General features: G+C 33.6%; 1 protein-coding gene across 1 annotated transcript in view; it reads left to right on the top strand.

Annotated features, from left to right (window-relative positions):
- The window catches only part of LOC140443374 (uncharacterized), a 31,687-nt gene continuing 10,856 nt past the window's right edge, over positions 1-20,831 (top strand). The window contains exons 1-4 of the mRNA XM_072534605.1: positions 1-218; positions 4,702-5,093; positions 11,278-11,459; positions 19,999-20,098. Of these exons, the coding sequence (XP_072390706.1) occupies positions 8-218; positions 4,702-5,093; positions 11,278-11,459; positions 19,999-20,098 (885 nt within the window). The 5' untranslated portion in view covers positions 1-7. The remainder of the gene's footprint in view (positions 219-4,701; positions 5,094-11,277; positions 11,460-19,998; positions 20,099-20,831) is intronic.

Raw genomic sequence — 20,831 nt, forward strand, 5'->3', positions numbered from 1 at the left:
TTTAACGATGGCCAATATCCTCGAGAATAATGGCAAGAAAGTACCGATAATATGTATGCCTGTAACAATAAAAATTATGCGGGCTTTCATGGTATTTCCACCGAAAGGCAAAGAACTAGATCCTGGTATCAGATTCTTTTTAAAATTTTTGTTCATTTCTGTTATTTCCTGTTTGCCATTGCTCAGCAGTATTTTACATTTAGTAAAGACTATCCAAAGTAAGTATAATGTACCTATGTACTCGCATTGTTGTATGTTCAGATCTTAGACGAACTGAACATTAAATTATTTACAGCTTGTTTAAAGAAGGTATTGTGAAAATGTTGTATGTATTTGAAAGAATCTTGTAATTTTTTGGGTGACACTTGAAATAGCTGACTCTTGAAATACGACTGGATCAATGTCATATTTAAATTATCTGCCAATGGTGCATTTACGAACAACTAAATTTATGAAGTTCTGATATATTCGGCAGATCTTTTATATCCAGTGGCGGATCCAAGGAGGGGGGGGTTACGGGGGTCATGACTACCCCCAAAACAAAATTAAATATCAATCAAATAATCATAAAAAAAATAATTTGAAACCCATCAACCCTATAAGCAGAAAGTCAAGAGTTGAAATGATTCAAACTCACTTATTATAGGGGTAAGTGTAGAATTATACGGAGGCCTTTTTAAATTGCTCTTTAAAAAAATTAACAATTCTAAATACAGTAATATCTCGACTAAGACTTCCACGAATTCAGAGTTACGCGATTTTCAAATTTTGTCAATTCGTCATTTGAGTACCAAAGAATCGTTCGATTATCGATAAGATAGAATTAACGTCCACACATTATTGCTCATTCAATGTACATGACATGATTTTTCGCACGAAATCCGCACATTTTTATTTTCTATTAGGTATTTCTTATCTTCCGTTTTGTCTACGAATTGGTTGTTTGTAAATTTGAATATATATTATAATTGTTGAGACTGTGTGCTACATTTTATAATTTATCTATAATAAATATCAAAGTGAATATTGTTGTTGCATTTGCTCTGTCTGATACGTTAGTGAATACAAATAAAGGAACTGGAGGCTGCTGTCCAAGGTATTTGTGAAACTGTGAAAGAGTAGTTTGTCTTAGTGATCTTTTAGGTACAACTGTATCACTTAGTTGTCTTCTTCAGTCACCAAAATTAGATTTTAAGTAGGCTACTGGGGCCATAGAGGACACTAAATGTATTCTTCAAAATAAAAGTTCAAATGCTGAATCTGTTTTTAACAAACTTTACTATGAAGTAAACAAATAGCTGAACAACTAGACATTGAATTGAAGATGCCTCGTATAGTTTCTCGTCAAACCTGTCGTCAAAACCAATCTGCTAACCCTTGCGAAGAATATTTCCGAAGATCTATTTATTTATCCCTTTTAGACAATATCTTACTGATTTAGAACAACGACTTTCACCGAAAGTTATGAATATATTTAACCTTCAAGTTGTTTTACCTAAAACTGATAACACACCAGAAGATAAAGTTGCATTAAAAAAATTGTTGACACCTTCCAGGATATTATTGGACCAACTACTTACTGCATATTCCACAGTAGAACAAGAGTTTTCACTGTGGATTCAAAAGTGGAAAAGAGTCATGCAAAATAATGGAAAACCTCCTGTATGTATTTTAGAAGTATTAGAAAACTGCGATATTCATATATATCCAAATGTCAGAATATTTCTGCAAATATTATTTACACTGCCAATCAGTGCAGCAACAACAGAGCGTTCTACGCTTAAGCGTCTAAAGACTTGGCTTAGAAATAGAACTTCTGCGGAAAGGTTAACTGGTTTAGCACTCATCAATGTGCATCCTGAAATTTCTCTAGGTGTTGATGTAATCATAGAGCGATTTGCTAAATCAGATAGGCGAAAAGAATACATTTTATAAAATTATATAATATTTACTTATCTTATTCTTATAGTATTTTTAATGACTGAACTTTTATTTACCACTCGTTGCCGGCTGTTGCTGACAATTCGTGAGAAAAATTTCAATACCGAGTAAAAAATATTTCACTCACTTATAGCATAATATGCCTAATTATAGAAATAACTATTCCTTAATTATATTATGTTTTTGTTGAATAAATCAATTTAAATAAAATGCTGTTTACACTTATTCTTAAGGTTTCTTCTTCATTACGGAAGGGTGGCTATAACTACAGCAAATTGCTCTCTATCTTGAGCTGTTCTTAGTATCGAATGTGTGTCCATGCCTGCCCAGTCTCTTACATTCTTTAGCCAAGAGCATTTTTTTCTTCCTGGACTTTTTTTTCCTTCTACTTTCCCTTCAATTATGAGTCGTAGAAAGTTATATTTTTCTTCTCTGTAAATATGTCCTAGATAACTCGTTTTTCTATTGTTTACAATATTTAGGAGTTCTCTCTCAGTCCTCATTCTTCTCAGCACCTCGTTATTGGTCACGTGCTCTGCCCACGAAATCTTCAGCATTCTTCGAAAAACACACATTTCAAAGGCTTCTGTACGTCTCATACTTGTAATTCCGAGAGTCCATATTTCCACTCCGTATAGCAATAAGGAATAAATGAATGTTTTTACAAATTGATATCGGATATCCAACGATAAGATAGAGTTTATTAGGAATGTTAAATACATTCATTAATGTTTACACATACATTGAGTTATTACATTTAAATTACTTAACTTTGGTTTATACGTATTTATCCTTGGTTTGTTCTTGATTTTGTAGCTATAGGATAGGTGGGTTTAAATTAATTGTCTGTAAAATAACTAGTTTAAATTGACAGTCCTTGATTTTTTAGTATTTATATTTTAATAACTTTCCTTTGGTTTAATAGTCTTGTACACTTGATTTTACTGTCATAGAGTATGTGGGTTTAAATTATTTTTTTTGTTTAAGTTTAAGATCCCTTAATGTTGTACCCTTCTTTGCACCCGTAGGGTATTTGGGTTTTAATAACTTCTCATTTGTTTAATATATCGCTTAAAATTATCGAGAAAATGGTTCCCTTACATGAGGCACAAATCATATCAATCGTAAAGGTGCAAAAATCTAAATTCTATATCAAAAATCAAAATCACCCTCAAGATCCATGACCCCCCTCCCCGACAAAATATTTCTGGGGATCAGCCATTGAAAGGTGCAAAAATTTAAATCCTGTATCAAAATCACCCTCAAGACCAATGAACCAACCCCCTGACAAAAATTTCTGGATTCGCCACTGTTTATATCGGTCTTACTATTGATACAAGTTTTTCTTTTGTATGTGAATCATCTTCAATATACAATTTTTTGTGGTAGTTCTGTTCTTTTTATAAAAGTCTATTTTCAAAATCAAAAGAATGACTATTTTCTAGAAAAGAGCTAAAGCTGTAGTGTTTAATTTTTTGGATTGTACACTATATTTGTGTGTAACAAACCTTCTGTGTAGATATTGATGTGTTTGCCCAATATATATTGAATTACAAGGTTAACAATTTACTTTATAAACAACATCCGACTGATCTTTAGTATCATTGGGTTTAAATTTTGAAAAATATTTTCCGGGTGTTTTTGGCGATTTATGTCCAACCTTTATGTCATATTTTCTCAAAATTTTCAGAATTTGTTCGGAGAAACCATTAATGTATGGTAAGAATAAAAATATTTGTTTAAGTCGGTGACATTACTATTATTATTGCTATATATAGTTTGGTTCTGCTTTGAATTGGTATCGGAATTAGATTGATTTTTGATAATACAACTTTTGTGTTTAATTAGACAGTTGTAAAATTCTGGTGGATAATTATTTTTTCTATCTTCAACTTAACATATCTTTAACTTTTTTCAGATTTTCGGAATGGTATTATGGGCGAGATAGCTTAATTGCTCTGTCAGTAAAACTTCCTCAGCTCAACATTTTTCCAATATGAAAATGAATACTATTCTCCTCTTACATTATAACGTTTTTTTAATGCTGTTCGATGCCCAATTTCCATTCTTGTCAGCTGTTCCATTATTTCCTTAGTTCTTTGAAGATCATTGAATTTTTACTCCTTCCATCCATGTTTTCCTCGGTTCTCTTCTCTTCTCTTCTCTCGTCCTGTAAGTGTCCATGCGAGTACTTGTTTCATTAGTCTAGTGTTTTCCATTCGCTATACATATCGGTACCATATGAGCTGCTTTTGTTGCCATCCATTATTGTACCGTCTATTCTCATGCGTTCCCTGATTTCGTCATATCTTATTCTCTTCCTTCTGAAATCCTTAGTGTTCGCCTTATTACATCCAATTTCGTCAATTCTATCTTTCTTCGGTTTCTCTCTGTTAATCGTCACGTTCCACATCCGCATAATAGCATACTTTTTATGAGAATGTCATAAATATTAAACTTTCTCTTCGTTATTATGTTCTTGTTCCAGAGAACTCCGTTAAGGCACTCTATAGCTATTCTGGCTTGTATAATTCTGGTGTTAATTTCTTGGTTATATGTTCTTTCTCGATTGAATGTTGTTTCTAGATATTTTTATTCATCAACATTTCCTATCTCCTGGTTGGTATTTAGTACAAGGTTTTCTGTGCCTGTTTCAATGCTGCAATATTTGTTTTTTTTTCAGTATTAATTATTAGTCCCCATTTTTGATCTTCTTTAGCTAACTTTCTTATCATATATTATATATAAGCATTATTTTAGGTAAAGAAAATAATCGTATTGAACTTGATGTTAATTATGCTGTATCGTTTACCACGACGTACGCTTTGGTATGGGCTTATCTTGTTAAAATTAAGTCAGTATCAGCTATGTATACATATATGTCTGACTTTGAAACATTCGGAAAACCCATAGATTTTGATAGAGATAACGCGGATTTTAATAAATATGCCAAAATGCATTTTGTTTACTTGGAGTCTTTAATATGGATAATCATTTTTACTTCGAATCTATTTAAGAAGGAAACCTGCCAGCTAGAAAACCAGGCTCGCAATATGACAGAAGTGTGTGGATTATTTACATATACATGGACACCTTTTAATATTGATTTCTTTCCTGCTAGGGAAATTTATATGCTTCTTCAGGTTTTTGGAGTAAGTATAGGTTTAAATTCTTATTCATGTGATTAATTTATTAATTTCACCACTGTATGTCATCATACCATGTTGAAATAAAGTCCATATAAACTTATTTTTAGATTTGAATAAAATGTGATTAATGTGATTGAGTAATAAGTAGATAAATTAGTATTAAGTTGTAATATAGAATATTATTGGGATATATGTAAATTCCACAAGGAAAATAATTCCTGTAGCTGGCTGTATACCACGTATAACAAAAGAGGTTATTCTTTGTATGTGGGTATATTTTATTTTATAAAAACCCTTAAAAGGGTAACATTACAAGCACGAACGTTTTCGGAACAACTGTTCCATCATCAGGTTAAAATGCAGGTTAACATGCCTGAGCCACCAAAATATTTGGGTAAAAACCCTTTAAATTGAAAAATGTTACCGAAGAATGTACATGATGTTTATAATATTATATGATGTTTAATATTTTAATTAGATTTTACTTCAGGTAACATACCATAACTTAAGCATGGGTGTATGTTACCTGAAGTAAAATCTAATTAAAATATTAAACATCATATAATATTATAAACATCATGTACATTCTTCGGTAACATTTTTCAATTTAAAGGGTTTTTACCCAAATATTTTGGTGGCTCAGGCATGTTAACCTGCATTTTAACCTGATGATGGAACAGTTGTTCCGAAAACGTTCGTGCTTGTAATGTTACCCTTTTAAGGGTTTTTATAAAATAAAATATACCCACATACAAAGAATAACCTCATATGTAAATAACGACTGAAATGTTGAACTGAAATGTTGATGAAAATTTTTCTTTTTCTTCTTATATTAGACCTGTTCTTGTCCAATTTTAACCGTGTATTTGATGTTTATTGCTAACTATCTCGCTTCTATCTTCGTCTTCTTCTTTCTCTTTATAAGTAATTCTGCTTGTTCATTGTCGGATTGTTACCTCTATGAAAGGTTGTGACTTCATCTTTCGTGCGGTCTTCCGATAGTTCTTCTACAGATTGGTGATTTATCTCTTGCTATATTAACCACACGAGTCTCCCCCATTCTGCTTATGTGGTTATTTCATTCTTTTTTCTGTTTAGTGTCCATTTATTGATACACGTTATATTTTCTTTTAATGTGTTCACTCCTCTTTCGATCTTTTAGCGTATTTCCTGTAATTCTTCTCAGTACTGTTATCACTGTTGTTTCCAGTAGTCTTTGTGTTGTCTTTATGAATTCTTGACTTAATCTTAGTGTTAATATATCGATTTCGCCACATAGTGTTATTAAGGCATCCTGTCAGTCTATTTGCTTTTTGTACTTGATCTCTTACTTTTTTATCTAGGTCTCCATAGCTGGATAGTGTAATTCCAAGGTATTTTATTTCCATTACTTGTTTAATACTAATGCCATCGATTTTTATTTTAAATCTGATCGGTTCTTTACTGATTACTATTGTTTTAGTTTTTTGTGTTAAGATTGTCGTAATATCGTCGTATTATTATATTTTGCTCTTATGTTAAATCTGTGGACTGGTCTGTGCAGACTATCTTCTATCAATATAGTGTCGTCTGCTTAACAGAGTATTTTTACTTCTTTATTTCCCATTCTGATTACATCTTTGAGTCATACTTTGTCAGATGCTTTCTTCAAGTCAATTAGACACAGATATTATAGTCTATTATACTCTAGCCATAGCGATGAAGAAATCGAAAACTTTTATGAAGATATAAATAGAGCTAGAGAAAAAGATAAAACCCACCACCTAATCTTAATGGGCGATTTTAACGCTAAACTTGGATTCAAAGAAGATAACGCAGAAGTGGCTATGGGCTCATTTGGATACGGTGAGCGAAATGATAGAGGAGGTGTGCTACTACATTTTTTGTTGCATCATCAGCTCTATGTGATGAACACATTTTTCAAAAAGAACTAACAACGTAAGTGGACGTGGGCTAGTCCAGATGGCATAACAAAAAACGAAATTGATTTCATCATCACAAATAGAAAAATATTGTCCAAGATGTTACAGTAATTAATAAAATCACTGTTGGGAGTGACCATCGGTTGGTTAGAGCAAAAATATTGATTAACATTAGACGAGAGAGGACAGCAATGATAACAGAGAGGCATTCTAATAAATGGAAATCGATAGAAGATAGAGTAGCTTATCAGAATCTCATAACTTCAGAACTGAAAGAAGTAGAACATCTAAATGAAAATGCATTAGATATAGAGGTGACAAACATGTGAATAAATAGTGCGATTCGAAACGCTCATAGAAAATATAAGGAAAAAGGAAAAAACAAGATGGATAAACTCACTCAAGCTACTAAAGATCTTATAAACAAAAGAAGAAAATTGAAAGACAAATACACAGATAATTTTATAACACTTAGACAGTTAAACAAAGATATCACAAAATCCATTCGAAAAGATGTCAGAAATTACAATACTGATTACATAACTCAAGCCATTGATAAAAATAAAAGTTTAAAAGTTCTGCGCCGACAAATGACTGAAGGATCGAAAAATATTTGTTAACTTGTAAATAAAAAAGGAGAAACTACAACAAATAAAGAAGATATTTTAAAAATTGCTTAAGATTTTTACTCAGAATTGTATAAGCGAGAAGAACTTCCAGATCCTGATCAAAATCAAATACCAAAAGTTCAAAATGTAGGCTCAGAAGACATTCCAGATATCACAACAGAGGAATTAAAATCAGCTCTCTCGGAGATGAAAAACAATAAATCACCTGGAGAAGATGGGATAGTCATTGAACAAATCAAAGAAGGAGGAGGAACGTTAGTAAATGTGTTGAAAAAGATGTTCAATACTTGTTTGACAAGATGCGTAACCCCCTCCCAGTGGCATAATGCAATAATAACCATAATGCACAAAAAAGGTGACATTTCAGACCTAAAGAATTACAGACCTATTAGTTTTCTCTCCCATACATACAAACTATTCATGAAGATAATAACAAACCGGCTTGTGAACAAACTGGATAGTTACCAACCTTGTGAACAGGCTGGCTTTAGCTCCAGATACGGAACAAATGAGCATCTACAAGTTATAAAAACACCAATAGAAAAGTGTACAGAGTATAACAAGCCTATATTTCTTATATTCGTAGATTATGAAAAGGCGTTTGATACTATAGATCATCATAAAATGCTTCGAGCATTGGCTGACTGCCGCATTGACTACCGATATATCGCATTGATTAAAAGTATTTACGAAACTGGTACAGCTTGTGTCCGCTTTCATGAAGATACCAAGAAGTTTCGAATAGAATGTGGAATTAGACAGGGTGATACTATCTCCCCTAAATTGTTTACAGCTGTTCTTGAATATATGTTCAAGCAAATGGAACGAGAGGATAACATGGGAATTAATATAAATGGGGAAGATCTGAACCACCTAAGATTTGCCGATGACATCGTTTTAATATCTGATAAAGTTGATAAAGCTACAAAAATGCTGCACACGCTCTATGTCAAAAACAATTGGTCTTAAAATTAACACCTCAAAGACAAAATTTATGACCAACCTTGTAGTCAGCGGTAAAATTCTGATTGAGAGCCATAGCATCGATCAAGTAATAGCTTACAAATATCTAGGGTATGAGATTCGCTTAGGCCGAGATAATCAGACAACTGAAATACAAAGAAGGATAGGTCTCACATGGACTGCCTTTGGTAGATTGAATAACATTTTCAAGTCTGTTATCTCAGTTTGTTTAAAAAGAAAGGTTTTTAACCAGTGCGTTTTACCGGTTCTTACATATGGTGCAGAAACACTGAGTCTGACAAAAAGAACAATAGATAAAATAAGAGTTACACAACGCGCTATGGAAAGATCAATATTAGGTATTACCATCAGAGATAAAGTACCAAACCTAGAAATAAGAAGAACAGGAGTCACAGATGCAGTTGAAAAAATAGCCATGGCTAAATGGGCTTGGGCCGGACATGTTGCCAGATTAACGGATGATAGATGGACCAGAAAGATTCTGGAATGGCGACCAAGGCAAGAGGCATATCGAAGCAGAGGGCGACCACCGACTAGATGGACGGATGTCAAGCGCATCACCACAAACTGGATGCAAGAAGCACAAGATAGAAATAGGTAGACAATTTTACGGGAGGCCTACGTTCAGCAGTGGACAAATATAGGCTAATTGATAATACTCTAGTTATTTCTCAGTAATTTGCTTTATGGCGAATATTGCGTCTGAACAAGATCTTTCAGTACGAAAACCCCGTTGTTCATCTGCTAAACTTATCTTCTCTGATTGATTAGTTCTTGTAGAAGTTTAGTTGTAAGTCTTAGGGTATATTTAACAAGGTACACCATTTAATTTGTAGTAACTCCATACATGTTTTTGTCCCACTAAGTTTTAAACCTTTTTTCAGAAATGCTTGTCTCCACTTTTTCAGTTTTTTTTTCTAATTCGCTTTCAGTACTTCCTATTAACACTACATCATCAGCTGTAGACAAAAAAATACATTAAGCACCAGGGAATGTTACCCTATAGTTTCGCTGTTATCTGAGTCAACACTAATGATAATAAATAAGAACTAAGCTCTGGGCCTTGGTGCAATCCTACTTTCACATGAAATTTATCAGTCTCTCCTATACTTTTGACCTAACAGTAGTTGTTACTCTCTCATTTATGTCTCCTACAATCTTCACATAGTTATCGGCGACTCCTTTCTTTATTCCTGTATTTTTTTATTTGCTTCTCTACTTTACTGCTTCTCCATTCGCCTGACATTTTTTCCACTTCCATAAGTCTATTAAATAAACCTGTTGGTCAACTTGTTCCTGTCTCTCGCAATTCTGACCGTACTTCCTCAGGATTATCATCTGGTCCAACTGCGTTACATTTTTTATTTTTTGAAGCGCTTGAATCAGTTCCTCGTTTGTTATTTTGGTAACCATTGCTGGTACTGTCTCCTTTAACTCTGTCTGTTTAACTGGTTTTCTGTCAAATTCTTTATTTAATAAACTGTCAAAGTACTTTTTACATCTCTTTTTGACATCCTTTTCGTGAACTAGTATTTTATTATTTCCATCTCCGATACATCTAATCTGATTAAAATCTTTTGTTTTTATGGCCTTGTGGTGGCCGCACTTTTAAAACAACAGGATTATGATCGGAATCGATGTCAGTTCCTGGATATATTTTTGTACTGATGATAGCGTTGTGTTATCTTTTGTTGACCAATCTATTTGGTTACGAATTACTCTGTTTTCATTATGTTGCGATGAGGTCCAAGTGTATAATCTGCGAGGATTTAATTTAAACCATATATTTGTTGCTACCATATTGTGTTTTTGGCAGAATTCGGTCATTCTCTTTCCCCTTTTGTTCCTTACTCCAAGTCAAAAGTCTCCAATTAATCCAGAAACCTTTCCTCTACCCAAAGTTTTTCTACCTCAACATACCACGCTTCTAGCTCCATAAGTTTCTCGGCCGTAGGAGCATGTAGGCAAGTAGGCGTCGTTGAGAAAATGGCACACAGATTGTGATATTATTATTATATTTGTCTTATAAAATTACTCCAACTCCGTTACGATGAACCGGATCATTATTACCAGAGCAATAAAACGTTTTGTTTATAGTTTTAACATAACCTGAACCTGGCCATCTGACTTCACTCGAACCCAATATTGTTATTCCTAAACGTTCCATCTCATGGCATTCATTTGCGGATTTTCCCATTAAGAACAGACTTCTAACGTTCCATGTTGCAATCAAAGTTCGTATTTAAAATATTTAAACTATTCCTTCCAGGGATTCTTCGTACCCCTCGATCATCTAAGATCTGCCGGGTACTAGGGGCCGTTTCTGTTTTTACTTTCATTGTAGTTTTTCTTGGGAAATATTTACCAGAGTGGTTTCCGGTTGCCTTCTCTGGTTTCTATTTTAGCCGATCCTCTGGACACAAACACTGCGTGTTAGTTTTGGTCCACCCTGGATATTTAATTTCTAGGGTAAGACCCATATATGGGAGGCGTTCCCCTATTCACCACCTGGCGAGGCGCCCGATGGAGGTCTAGCAACTCCACACGAGGTAACTTGTCTTACTTTTCTGAAAATCTCATTACGTATACAAAATAAATTAATAAGTACCGTATTAATCAATTTTGAATACTAAATTTTGGTTATTTTAATAGGTTCATCATTTATATATGGTTGCCGGATTAATGGCTTGGCTAGTTTTTGAAACGACCCAACACATTGTTGTAAGAATTAGACACGTGAAGCATGTAATCATTGAGGCATTAGCTGAGAAAGATCCTTTGATTAGAAGAGACAGATTTCGAGTTGCTGTACAATATCACAATTCTCTTTTTGGGTAAGAATTAATTTAACTGAAAAACTTAAAATTCAGTTAAAAGTAAGAAATATAAATAATTTAGTCTATTTTTACTAAAACAGTAAAATGAAGCGTGATATCGTTCCTAATATGGTTTTGAGACTATTTTCTTGCGGCATTTCTGTTTTCTACTATTTTTAATTTTTATTTTAATTTTCAATTTTTAATGAGAACTAATCACGATTGCAATTGAAAATAGGTTTATTTTGAAATTATAATCTCTAATAGATTCAAAAGAACTTATATGAGGTATACATGAACTTCTGGAGAATATCTACAGAAAGAAACTACACCGAAGCAGTTGTACTAGGTTCTAGTATCTACAGCAATCTTGAGACGAGAAAAAGTAAAAAAAAAACGAGAGGATAGTTGAATTCAAAGGAGTTAAGCACCCAGCAATAGACTACATTAAAATCGAACAATTCTAATGCTGTAGCCTTTTATACAGATTTATTATATGATAATAAGTAGGTAGCGCAGTAAGTGTACTAAATATTGTCACTGTTTCTAATACTGTCAAGCTCTATATCACAGATAGTATCGACGATGCAAGTAAGGTGGCAACAGTGGCAAGTTTCTTTGTCTATCAGCAACTTGTTTTCTATTCGGCGGTTTTAGTCTATGGTACCCATCAGATGTAGGAGCTCGCTATTTGTTTTTCGTGTCCTCGCTATAAAGTAACCTGTTTTTCCCCGTTGACCATACGCAAGATATATTAAAATTTTCTGGAATTTTGTAATTCAGCTTAGGTAAGTACACTCCAGTGGTTATTATTTTATGAATTGCATAAATTGTTTCAAATGCAATTTTAAGTTACGGATTTTTTTTCTGCACGTCATTTGTTCTTAATATTGACATGCTAATAAATCGCCAGTGGCAATATTAGGGACTAAATATTAGTCTAGCAGAAAGCTAACAAAACCAGCTAAGTTGTCAGAAGAAGATCTACGCTCGGCGCTGCAAGTCATAATGAACGGAATGTCTATCAAAGGTACTGCTAAGCACTATAACATTCCTCGATTGACGCTAGGTCTTAATCACAGAACAAAAAATCCCGTAATAAAGCTTGGAAGATCATCGGTGTTGTCTTCAGCACAAGAAAATGATCTTACCGAAAAAATTCACAGATTAGTAGAGGTAGGTATGTCTATTTCAAGTACGATTCTAATGAAAAGTGTGTTTTTACGCTACAATAAATCATATAGCAAATCCGTTTTCTAAAGAGTCAAATAAAGCTGGTAGAAAATGGCTTTAGTTATTCTTGTGCAGGCATCCAGACGTAGCTTGGCGAAAAGTTCAACAAATGAATATCGCTCGAGCCCAAAAAATGAATAAAACAATCTTGACTTCTGACTGCTTTCATAAATTGAGAGAAACCTTACAAAAAGTAAATCTACTTGACCAACCTGATAGCATATATAATATGGACAACAAATTGTTTTTGCTAAAAGGGGAGCAAAACGGGTACATTTTACCGCTCTTGAGTACGGAGAAAACTTGTCAATTGTACGTTGCGGAAATGCGCTTGGTCAACCTGCACCGCCTTTTGGGCTTTTTAAAAGCCAACGGTTTAAACCTGAATGGTCTGATCACTTGCTTCCTGGCTCAAAAGCTATTGTCACAAACAAAAGTAGTAAGACATGCTAAGCATTTGTTTTGCGGCTTGACCATTTGTCTTCATTTAGAAACCCTGGTCCTACCCTACTAAAATATGATGACATGATCAATGTAACCTAGATATTTACATAGTTAAGGCAGCTAATCGTATGGACATAACTTTATTTTGTCTTCCTAGCAGCACGTCACACGAGTTGCAACCTATGGACAAATCAGTGTTTAAAAACTTTGAGAATTTAAAAATTTTGGGATCAATAAGTCCTACAGTTTTCAACAACAAACCCTGACAAGGCGATTACCAAAATGAGGTTTATAGAAATTTTTACTCCAGATTTATTAGATGTCGTTAGAAGTTTTAGCAAGTTGGTTGAACCCGCATATAAAAACGAGGCTAGTACAAGCGGAGATCAAGTGCCAGAGAAAACTAATAACAAAAAAAAGCGTTTAATTACTGTCTCAAGTAGTGAATCATTATCAGACTTTAATATACACGATGACTCACTTGACGATGTCTCTAGTGAAGATGAACCTATAAAAAGATCTAAGAGGAGCAGCAGCTCTGAAGAGGAAAGTTCACTAATAGAATTAAAATATAAACAGGAAGGCAATACGGTTGCAAAAGAAGCAACAAAATGTAATCCAGGGTCTAATGAAGTAACAACTTCTGACTGCAAATGCTTAAACAGTTCTTTTAAAGATACAGGACTGCTGATTACACCGGAAAATTGAATAATCCAATCAAAGTTGTCAAAAAAGCAACGAGCAGTAAGACAAAGAAATTAAGTAATGAAGAATCGTGGTATAGTTTTCTTTGTACCATCTGCAGTAAAGAAGATATGCGCTTGTGCATAGTGTGCTATCGTTATGTTCACGTAGCCTGTGTAGGACTGACTAAAGATGACAAAGAAAGGTTTACTAGCCCTCAATGTTCTTAATTTATATTTTTCAGAAATGTTTGTTTTGGTACTACTTAATTGCCTTTATTTTTTCAGAAAAATGTAGTTTAGTTATGCAGTGCCTAATATTGACATAGGTGGCAATAATAGGAGATCTGCAATCCTAATATTGCCATTCGCAACGTCAATAAAAAAGTATTCTTTATTTAGTTTTATTTAGTTTTTTGATATAATTAAAATATATTGTTAAAGAAAATACATTTCTTTACTACTATTAAAATTTGTTTTATTTATTAATATAGATGTTAGAAAGATTTATTTAGAAAAAACGTTAAGGTTCTTCTTGTTGTCTAACGACCAGAATGCCTGCCGGTTCTGTAAGTATATTATTTTATTATTATAAGAAGGTCATTGGCCAGGTTTAATGGCAGACTAGTACTGAGATTTTCAAATTTTGCCAATACTTATATACTTTGCATTCTCATAATGTGACCAAGCTATCTAGTTCTTTGAGCTAATATTTTTATTATTATATTCTCTGCCGTCTCTAGTCCTCCAAACATTTTTATAAAGACCTTTCTTTTCTAGATCTCTACTTTCATTTATTTTTTTTGTTCATAATTCACGTTTCATTATAGTGTTTCACAAATATTCTCTGCCGTCTGTAGTCTTCTGAACATGTTTTGAGCAGCTTTCTTTACCAGATCTCTACTTTCTTTTCTTGCTGTTGGTTCATAATTCACGTTTATCTGGCATAGTGGTTTCACTGTGGATCTTATTACTGTTTCGTACACTCGTAGTTTCGCTGTTCTTGACACATTTTTTGCTTTCAGTATTGAATTTAGAGTGACCTTACCATTCTGCTCCCCTTCATCTATCTTTTGTCTACCTCCTCCTTAACCTTTTCCGTGTTAGTTATGGTTACTCCCAAGTATATAAAATGTGTTACTTTTTTAGAATTATAGACAGCTTCCGCACCTTTCAGTTTGATATGTTTGCCATCATTTATTATGTTTCTTCCTATTTGCGTTTTTGTATGGTTTATTGTTAGTCCCAAGGATTCTGGGGGGGGGGATGGATGACGCGAAAGACGAAAAAACCTTTAACACTCTTTATCTATACCTACAATGCCAGAACATTATTATCTGAAGAAAAACTCACTGACATGGAAATCGAGATGTCAAAAGTAAAATGGGATATCATTGGAGTCAGTGAAGTAAGACGACATGGAGAAAACCTGACAACACTAAAATCAGGGCATATATTTTACAGTATAGGTAGTGAAACCCAATCAATCGGGGCAGTTGGTTTCTTTATACACAAAAGACTTGCAGATGACATAGTAATTACAAGAAGTATATCCACAAGAGTAGCCTATTTAATCGTAAAGCTAAACCGAAGGTATAAAATAAAGATTATCCAGGTATACGCACCAACAACGGACCATCCGGATGAGGAGATTGAAGACTTCTACGATGACATCTCTGCGGCACTGAAACAAACACCAATACACTATACGATTATATGCGGCGACTTTAACGCAAAGATCGGTCTAAAGCAGGATGAACAGGAAACAGCAGTACTAGAATTTCTATTACAACAAAATCTATACCAGATGAATAGTTTGTTCTCTAAAAAAGATCACAGAAGATGGACGTGGAAAAGCCCAGATGGTAAGACCAAAAACGAGATAGACTACATAATTACTGACAAAAAATATATATTCAACGATGTCACAGTCCTTAATAGCTTTACCACAGGCATCTATCATAGAATGGTAAGAGCCAAACTAAAATTAGACTTAATAACAGAAAGATCCAAAATGATTAGGTAGAAAGCCAACCCAATATGGAACGACCCAACGAATTTAAATGAATATCAAGGCAATATCAATAAAATCCTACAACAAAATGAATGCATGAATAATGTAAATGCCCTAAACGAAAATATCGTAGAAGCTATTCGAGAAGCACAAGTAAAATGCTGCCCTAAAAGACGCCAAGACGAAAAAATAACCATTGAAACAAAGCAACTAATGGAAACTAGAAGAAAAATCAAAGGAAAAGAAAGCATTGACGAAAAAGAACTGCGAAAATTAAACAAAGAAGTATCAAAAGCTATAAGGAAAGATTTAAGGAAATTTAAGAATGAAAAAGTCCAGCGAACTATAGAAAAGAATAAAAGTCTGAAAGTCCTGAGAAGACGACTAAACAATGGAAAATGCGAAATACACAAACTAAAGAACAAAGAAGGAGTCCTCACATCAAATAGAGAAGAACTACTACTACACATAGTTGAAGACTTCTATAAAGAACTATGTATACACAAGCCAAAGAGAAGACCAAAAAAACTTGGAATAAACTTTAAATGGACATTTTCCTCTGAATGTAGCTAACCTCTCATCGACTCTCATATTTTCGCCAGGTGAATAATTATCAATGCAATTTTTTACAAATTGGTCATATTTATTGCGAATTGCTTGTAGTTTATATTTTGTTTCTATTATTCTATTTGTTCTTGTGGAGGGGTCATCAAATCTTATGTGTCTGTGGATCATCTTGAATCTATTTCGACACATTACAGCAGTACAAAAATGGTTGTTTGAATAGTTCATTTTTGGCCCACATTTCCGCCAAGTGAAGTTTTCTTCCGTGATTCCTTCCACTCTCTATAAGTACTGCAATGAAAGCGTATAATTCAGTAATTGTAACATTTTTCCAAACCATTTGATCAGCAGGATGATTTTCATTAAATTTTTCAGTATATACTTCTCCGTGTCGATTTGTGTTCGTGCATATGTCAGCTAGCATATTCTCATTTATATAGCATTGGAATGCTTCTTTTATTGATATAAGAGCCATGCTAAAACAAATTGCGAATTTATCAAAACGTTTGTTTATTTTCAAAATGTATACTCACCTATTATTTTGTAAACCTTTACGACAATTTACTATATTATGAACCCTGCGCCTTGTAGGTGCAGGTGGTTGTGCTTTCCATTCATATCCAGATTTCGATTTTAGTATTTCGGCAACTGGCTCAAAAGTAGATTTTTCGCTTTCGTTTTCAAGGACTGTAATTTCATCTAGAACTATTTCTTATTCTTCTACATTGTCCGTACTTTCTGATTCACTATCACTAAGCTCGCATCCATCGTCACTATTGGCACTTTCTTCTAAAATTCTACGTAATTTCTTTTTAGCTGGCCGACGACAGGAATATACGTATATGATTTCAATACATAGCAGGCCGTGCGGGATAACGGAGGTACCCCAAGTAATTAATTTCAATTTTAGTAGAAATATCTCGAAATATTCGAGACTGGACAAACATGACTGTAGACGAATTATTCCACGTTGCAAAAGATAGAGAAGCCTTTAAAAATGTGGTCGCCAACCTCCGTTAATGGGGACGGCATAGGAAGAAGAAGAAGTAGAAAATTTAAATTAAATCTAATAATTGTTATAAAAAAAGGATGTAGTAATGTATTTTCTAAGGTTAAAATACGTTTATTGACGTTTCAGTTTCCAGTTCGGAAATCGTTCTCAAAAATACAAACATTAGTTTATTATCAATGCAATTTTTTACAAATTGGTCATATGTATTGCGAATTGCTTGTAGTTTATATTTTGTTTCTATTATTCTATTTGCTCTTGAGGGGTCATCAAATCTTATGTGTCTGTAGATCATCTTGAATCTATTTCGAGACATTACAGCAGTAAAAAATGGTTGTTTGAATAGTTCATTTTCGGCCCACATGTGAACCCGCCAAGTGAAGTTTTCTTCCGTGATTCCTTCCACTGGCTATAAGTACTGCAATGAAAGCGTATAATTCAGTAATTGTAACATTAGTTTGTATTTTTCTAAGATTACCTGGAGAAACAAAAAAAAATAAAAATATTTTAAAAAGTTATAACAAAACCGCATCTGGGGTACCTAAAATACCCCGCACAGTCATGGAAAGGTTAATCATGCCACTGCCAATACTAAACTGTCCATAGACTAAAACTATTCAAATCTAACTTTGCAATTGCATTGGTTATGCTAATGATATTAATCATTGGCTGTTTGAATGCAAAAATAATGATGATGCAAATAAGTATTTGACGCAAACTTTGGTGCAAGATCAAATACCTTTCTCACAAAATCAAGCTTCTCTGTTATACTCGTACTTGTCCCGAAGAAACTATAATAAAAAACAAATTATGTGTGAATTTATCAAAAAACTAAGAGGAACATTTAATTTGTATTGAACGGATTGGCTTAAATGTGTTCAGCATTTGTTCCTCCTATTTATCCTTATGTAATATTACCTCCATTACTGTTGCCCGTTTTGTATTTTAGTAAAAAGTTACTATGAAAGGTACCTTGACGTGGAAAGTAACGTTGTCTAATCCCTTATTTGTAAATTAATTTAAGTAGGCTAGAGCCCTGGATGAAGAGTATACCTACTGGTCAATTTAATGTTTCCATGTCCTTTTTTGTATTTTTCTTTGTTTTTTATTTATTATTACCTATGTATGTATATGTGTGCATAACTACATATATGTGCGCACATGTATATCTGATATTCTGATATTTAATATTAGAGAGATATTGCAGAGTCAATTTTGCACTTGCTGTATTACAGCACGCGTTATTTTGACAGTAGAGCATGCGCAGATGTGATATTTGGCTTACGCTGCGTTATTGAAAATACGGCCTGCCGTTATTAGGGGAGCCGTTACGCTGTGCGGAATTCGTTACGCTATTTTCTTTCTCAGGTTATGTATGTTATTTGTCTTTTATCTAAACCAAGTTTATTGGTAATAATTTACTAAAATGAGTAAATCAGACAGTAGCATAATGCAACAATATAATTAATAATTTGAGATAATGATTGAAGTGACAAATTGAATAAAAGCTGAAGATCTTTAAGCCTGCTGGGATATGCGAGCCTTCTCATCACTCAAGTAATGTAGAATGCAAATGCATTTACCACTAACAGACGTTGTAGTATTGGTACGAATAAAATCTGGTAGGCGTAAAGCTCTTGCAAATGTAGGAATCTCTTGTCTGCTAAACCTAAAATGTATTTTTACATCGGTTTGCAACATGTTTTCTAAATTAAATTCTTGATTTTGTGGATGTAATACATGTACTCCCACAATGTTATTTAAAATGATGAACTCTACATCATCATCATGAGCATTTGCTAAAATAAGTGCTTCTAAATCATGATCCATTTTCAATATTTTGCGAACAAGTAAATATATGTGAATACAAGTGAATGTAAATAGTGCAACGCAAGCACTGTTAACTTTGCAATAACTCTCTATTGTAGCAAAGCTGCAGTATCTCGGACATGTGATGCGGGGCGAGAAGTATGGCATCCTGCGACTCATAATGCAAGGAAAGATAGATGGCAGAAGAAGCATCGGAAGAAGACGAATTTCATGGCTTAAGAACCTGAGAGAATGGTTTGGATGCAGCCCAAAACAACTATTTAGAGCTACTGCCTCAAACATTAAAATAGCTGTGATGATTGCCAACCTCCGTAGCGGAGATGGCACCTGAAGAAGAAGAAGCAAACAGTATTATCTATCGTGACTAAATGGATCAAACAATCCAAAGCCATCAAAACAAATATTAGTATATACCTCCATAGTTTTTGCACTCCGTTTTGTAGCCTTTTTATAGATCGGGTAAATAAAAGTTCCTTCCATTGTTTAGGCATTTCCTTCATTTGTTAAACTGCTAATGTTAAGCGGAAGATTCTTTCTTGCAGTTTATTGCCGCTTTCGTTGAATATTTCAGCTAGGATATCAGTTTCTGCTAGCTTCTTGTTATTTTTTGGTTCTTTTTTAAATATTTGTAAATATATGTAAAAATGTGAGTTTGATTAACTACGTTATGAACGTAGTGATCCTGCATTGGGATCTTATACTATTACTTATGATCTACCAATTCATACCTCTCTCTTGATGAGAAAATAAAAATGTTTAATTCAATATTATTTGTTGTAGTTTGGAATACAAAGCAAACGATGCTTTCAGTATATTTATGTTTACTCATATGGTATTAACTGCTGCGGTGCTAGGAACTGGAATATACTCTTTATTACATGTAAGTCTTTTTATTTTAACTATGTCGCTTTTTCTTAGCAAATATTTAAATCTCCACCATAACTTAAAGTAACATTAATATAGCTCTAGCCAAGTTGTCTGGATTTTATCATATATTCCGATGTTTTAAGTACACGTGACATAAAGGGTATACACATATGTCCAAAAGTTTGGAATATTGGAATATTTATTCTTTTTATTGATTTTTATATATAAAATCTTCTGAATAGTTAAACATCATTTTGTTTCAATTATCAACAATACTAAATAAATCTCAAAACCAGATAAACGATATGCGAAAAAAATATTTATTTTCTTGGAGTGAAAAACTTACAATGTACAACTTACATTTAAAAATAAATTAGGATAGAAAAAAATAATTTTTAATAAAACTAATAATAAGTATTTCCTCCATTGGCCTGTATGCAAGCCTGTAGGCGATTTGGCATGCTGCCGATTAACTGGTCGAGCTGGGCTTGCGGAATTCTCTCCAATTCTTCACTAGCAGTATCTTTCAAGTTCTGAAAGTGTAATAGGGGGATTGTTTCGCTTCTTGATGCGTGTTTTGAGAATGACCCAAGCATGTTCAATAATGTTCATGTCGGGGGAATTCGAGGGCCACTGTAATGTAGATATTCCTTCTTCTTCAAGAAAATTTTGTACTGCTGATGTTCGATGAGGAGGTGCGTTGTCATGCATAAATACAAATTCATCACCTATTGACCCTCGGAATA

This window comes from Diabrotica undecimpunctata, chromosome 6 (genome assembly GCF_040954645.1).
Source record: "Diabrotica undecimpunctata isolate CICGRU chromosome 6, icDiaUnde3, whole genome shotgun sequence".
Taxonomy (NCBI): domain Eukaryota; kingdom Metazoa; phylum Arthropoda; class Insecta; order Coleoptera; family Chrysomelidae; genus Diabrotica; species Diabrotica undecimpunctata.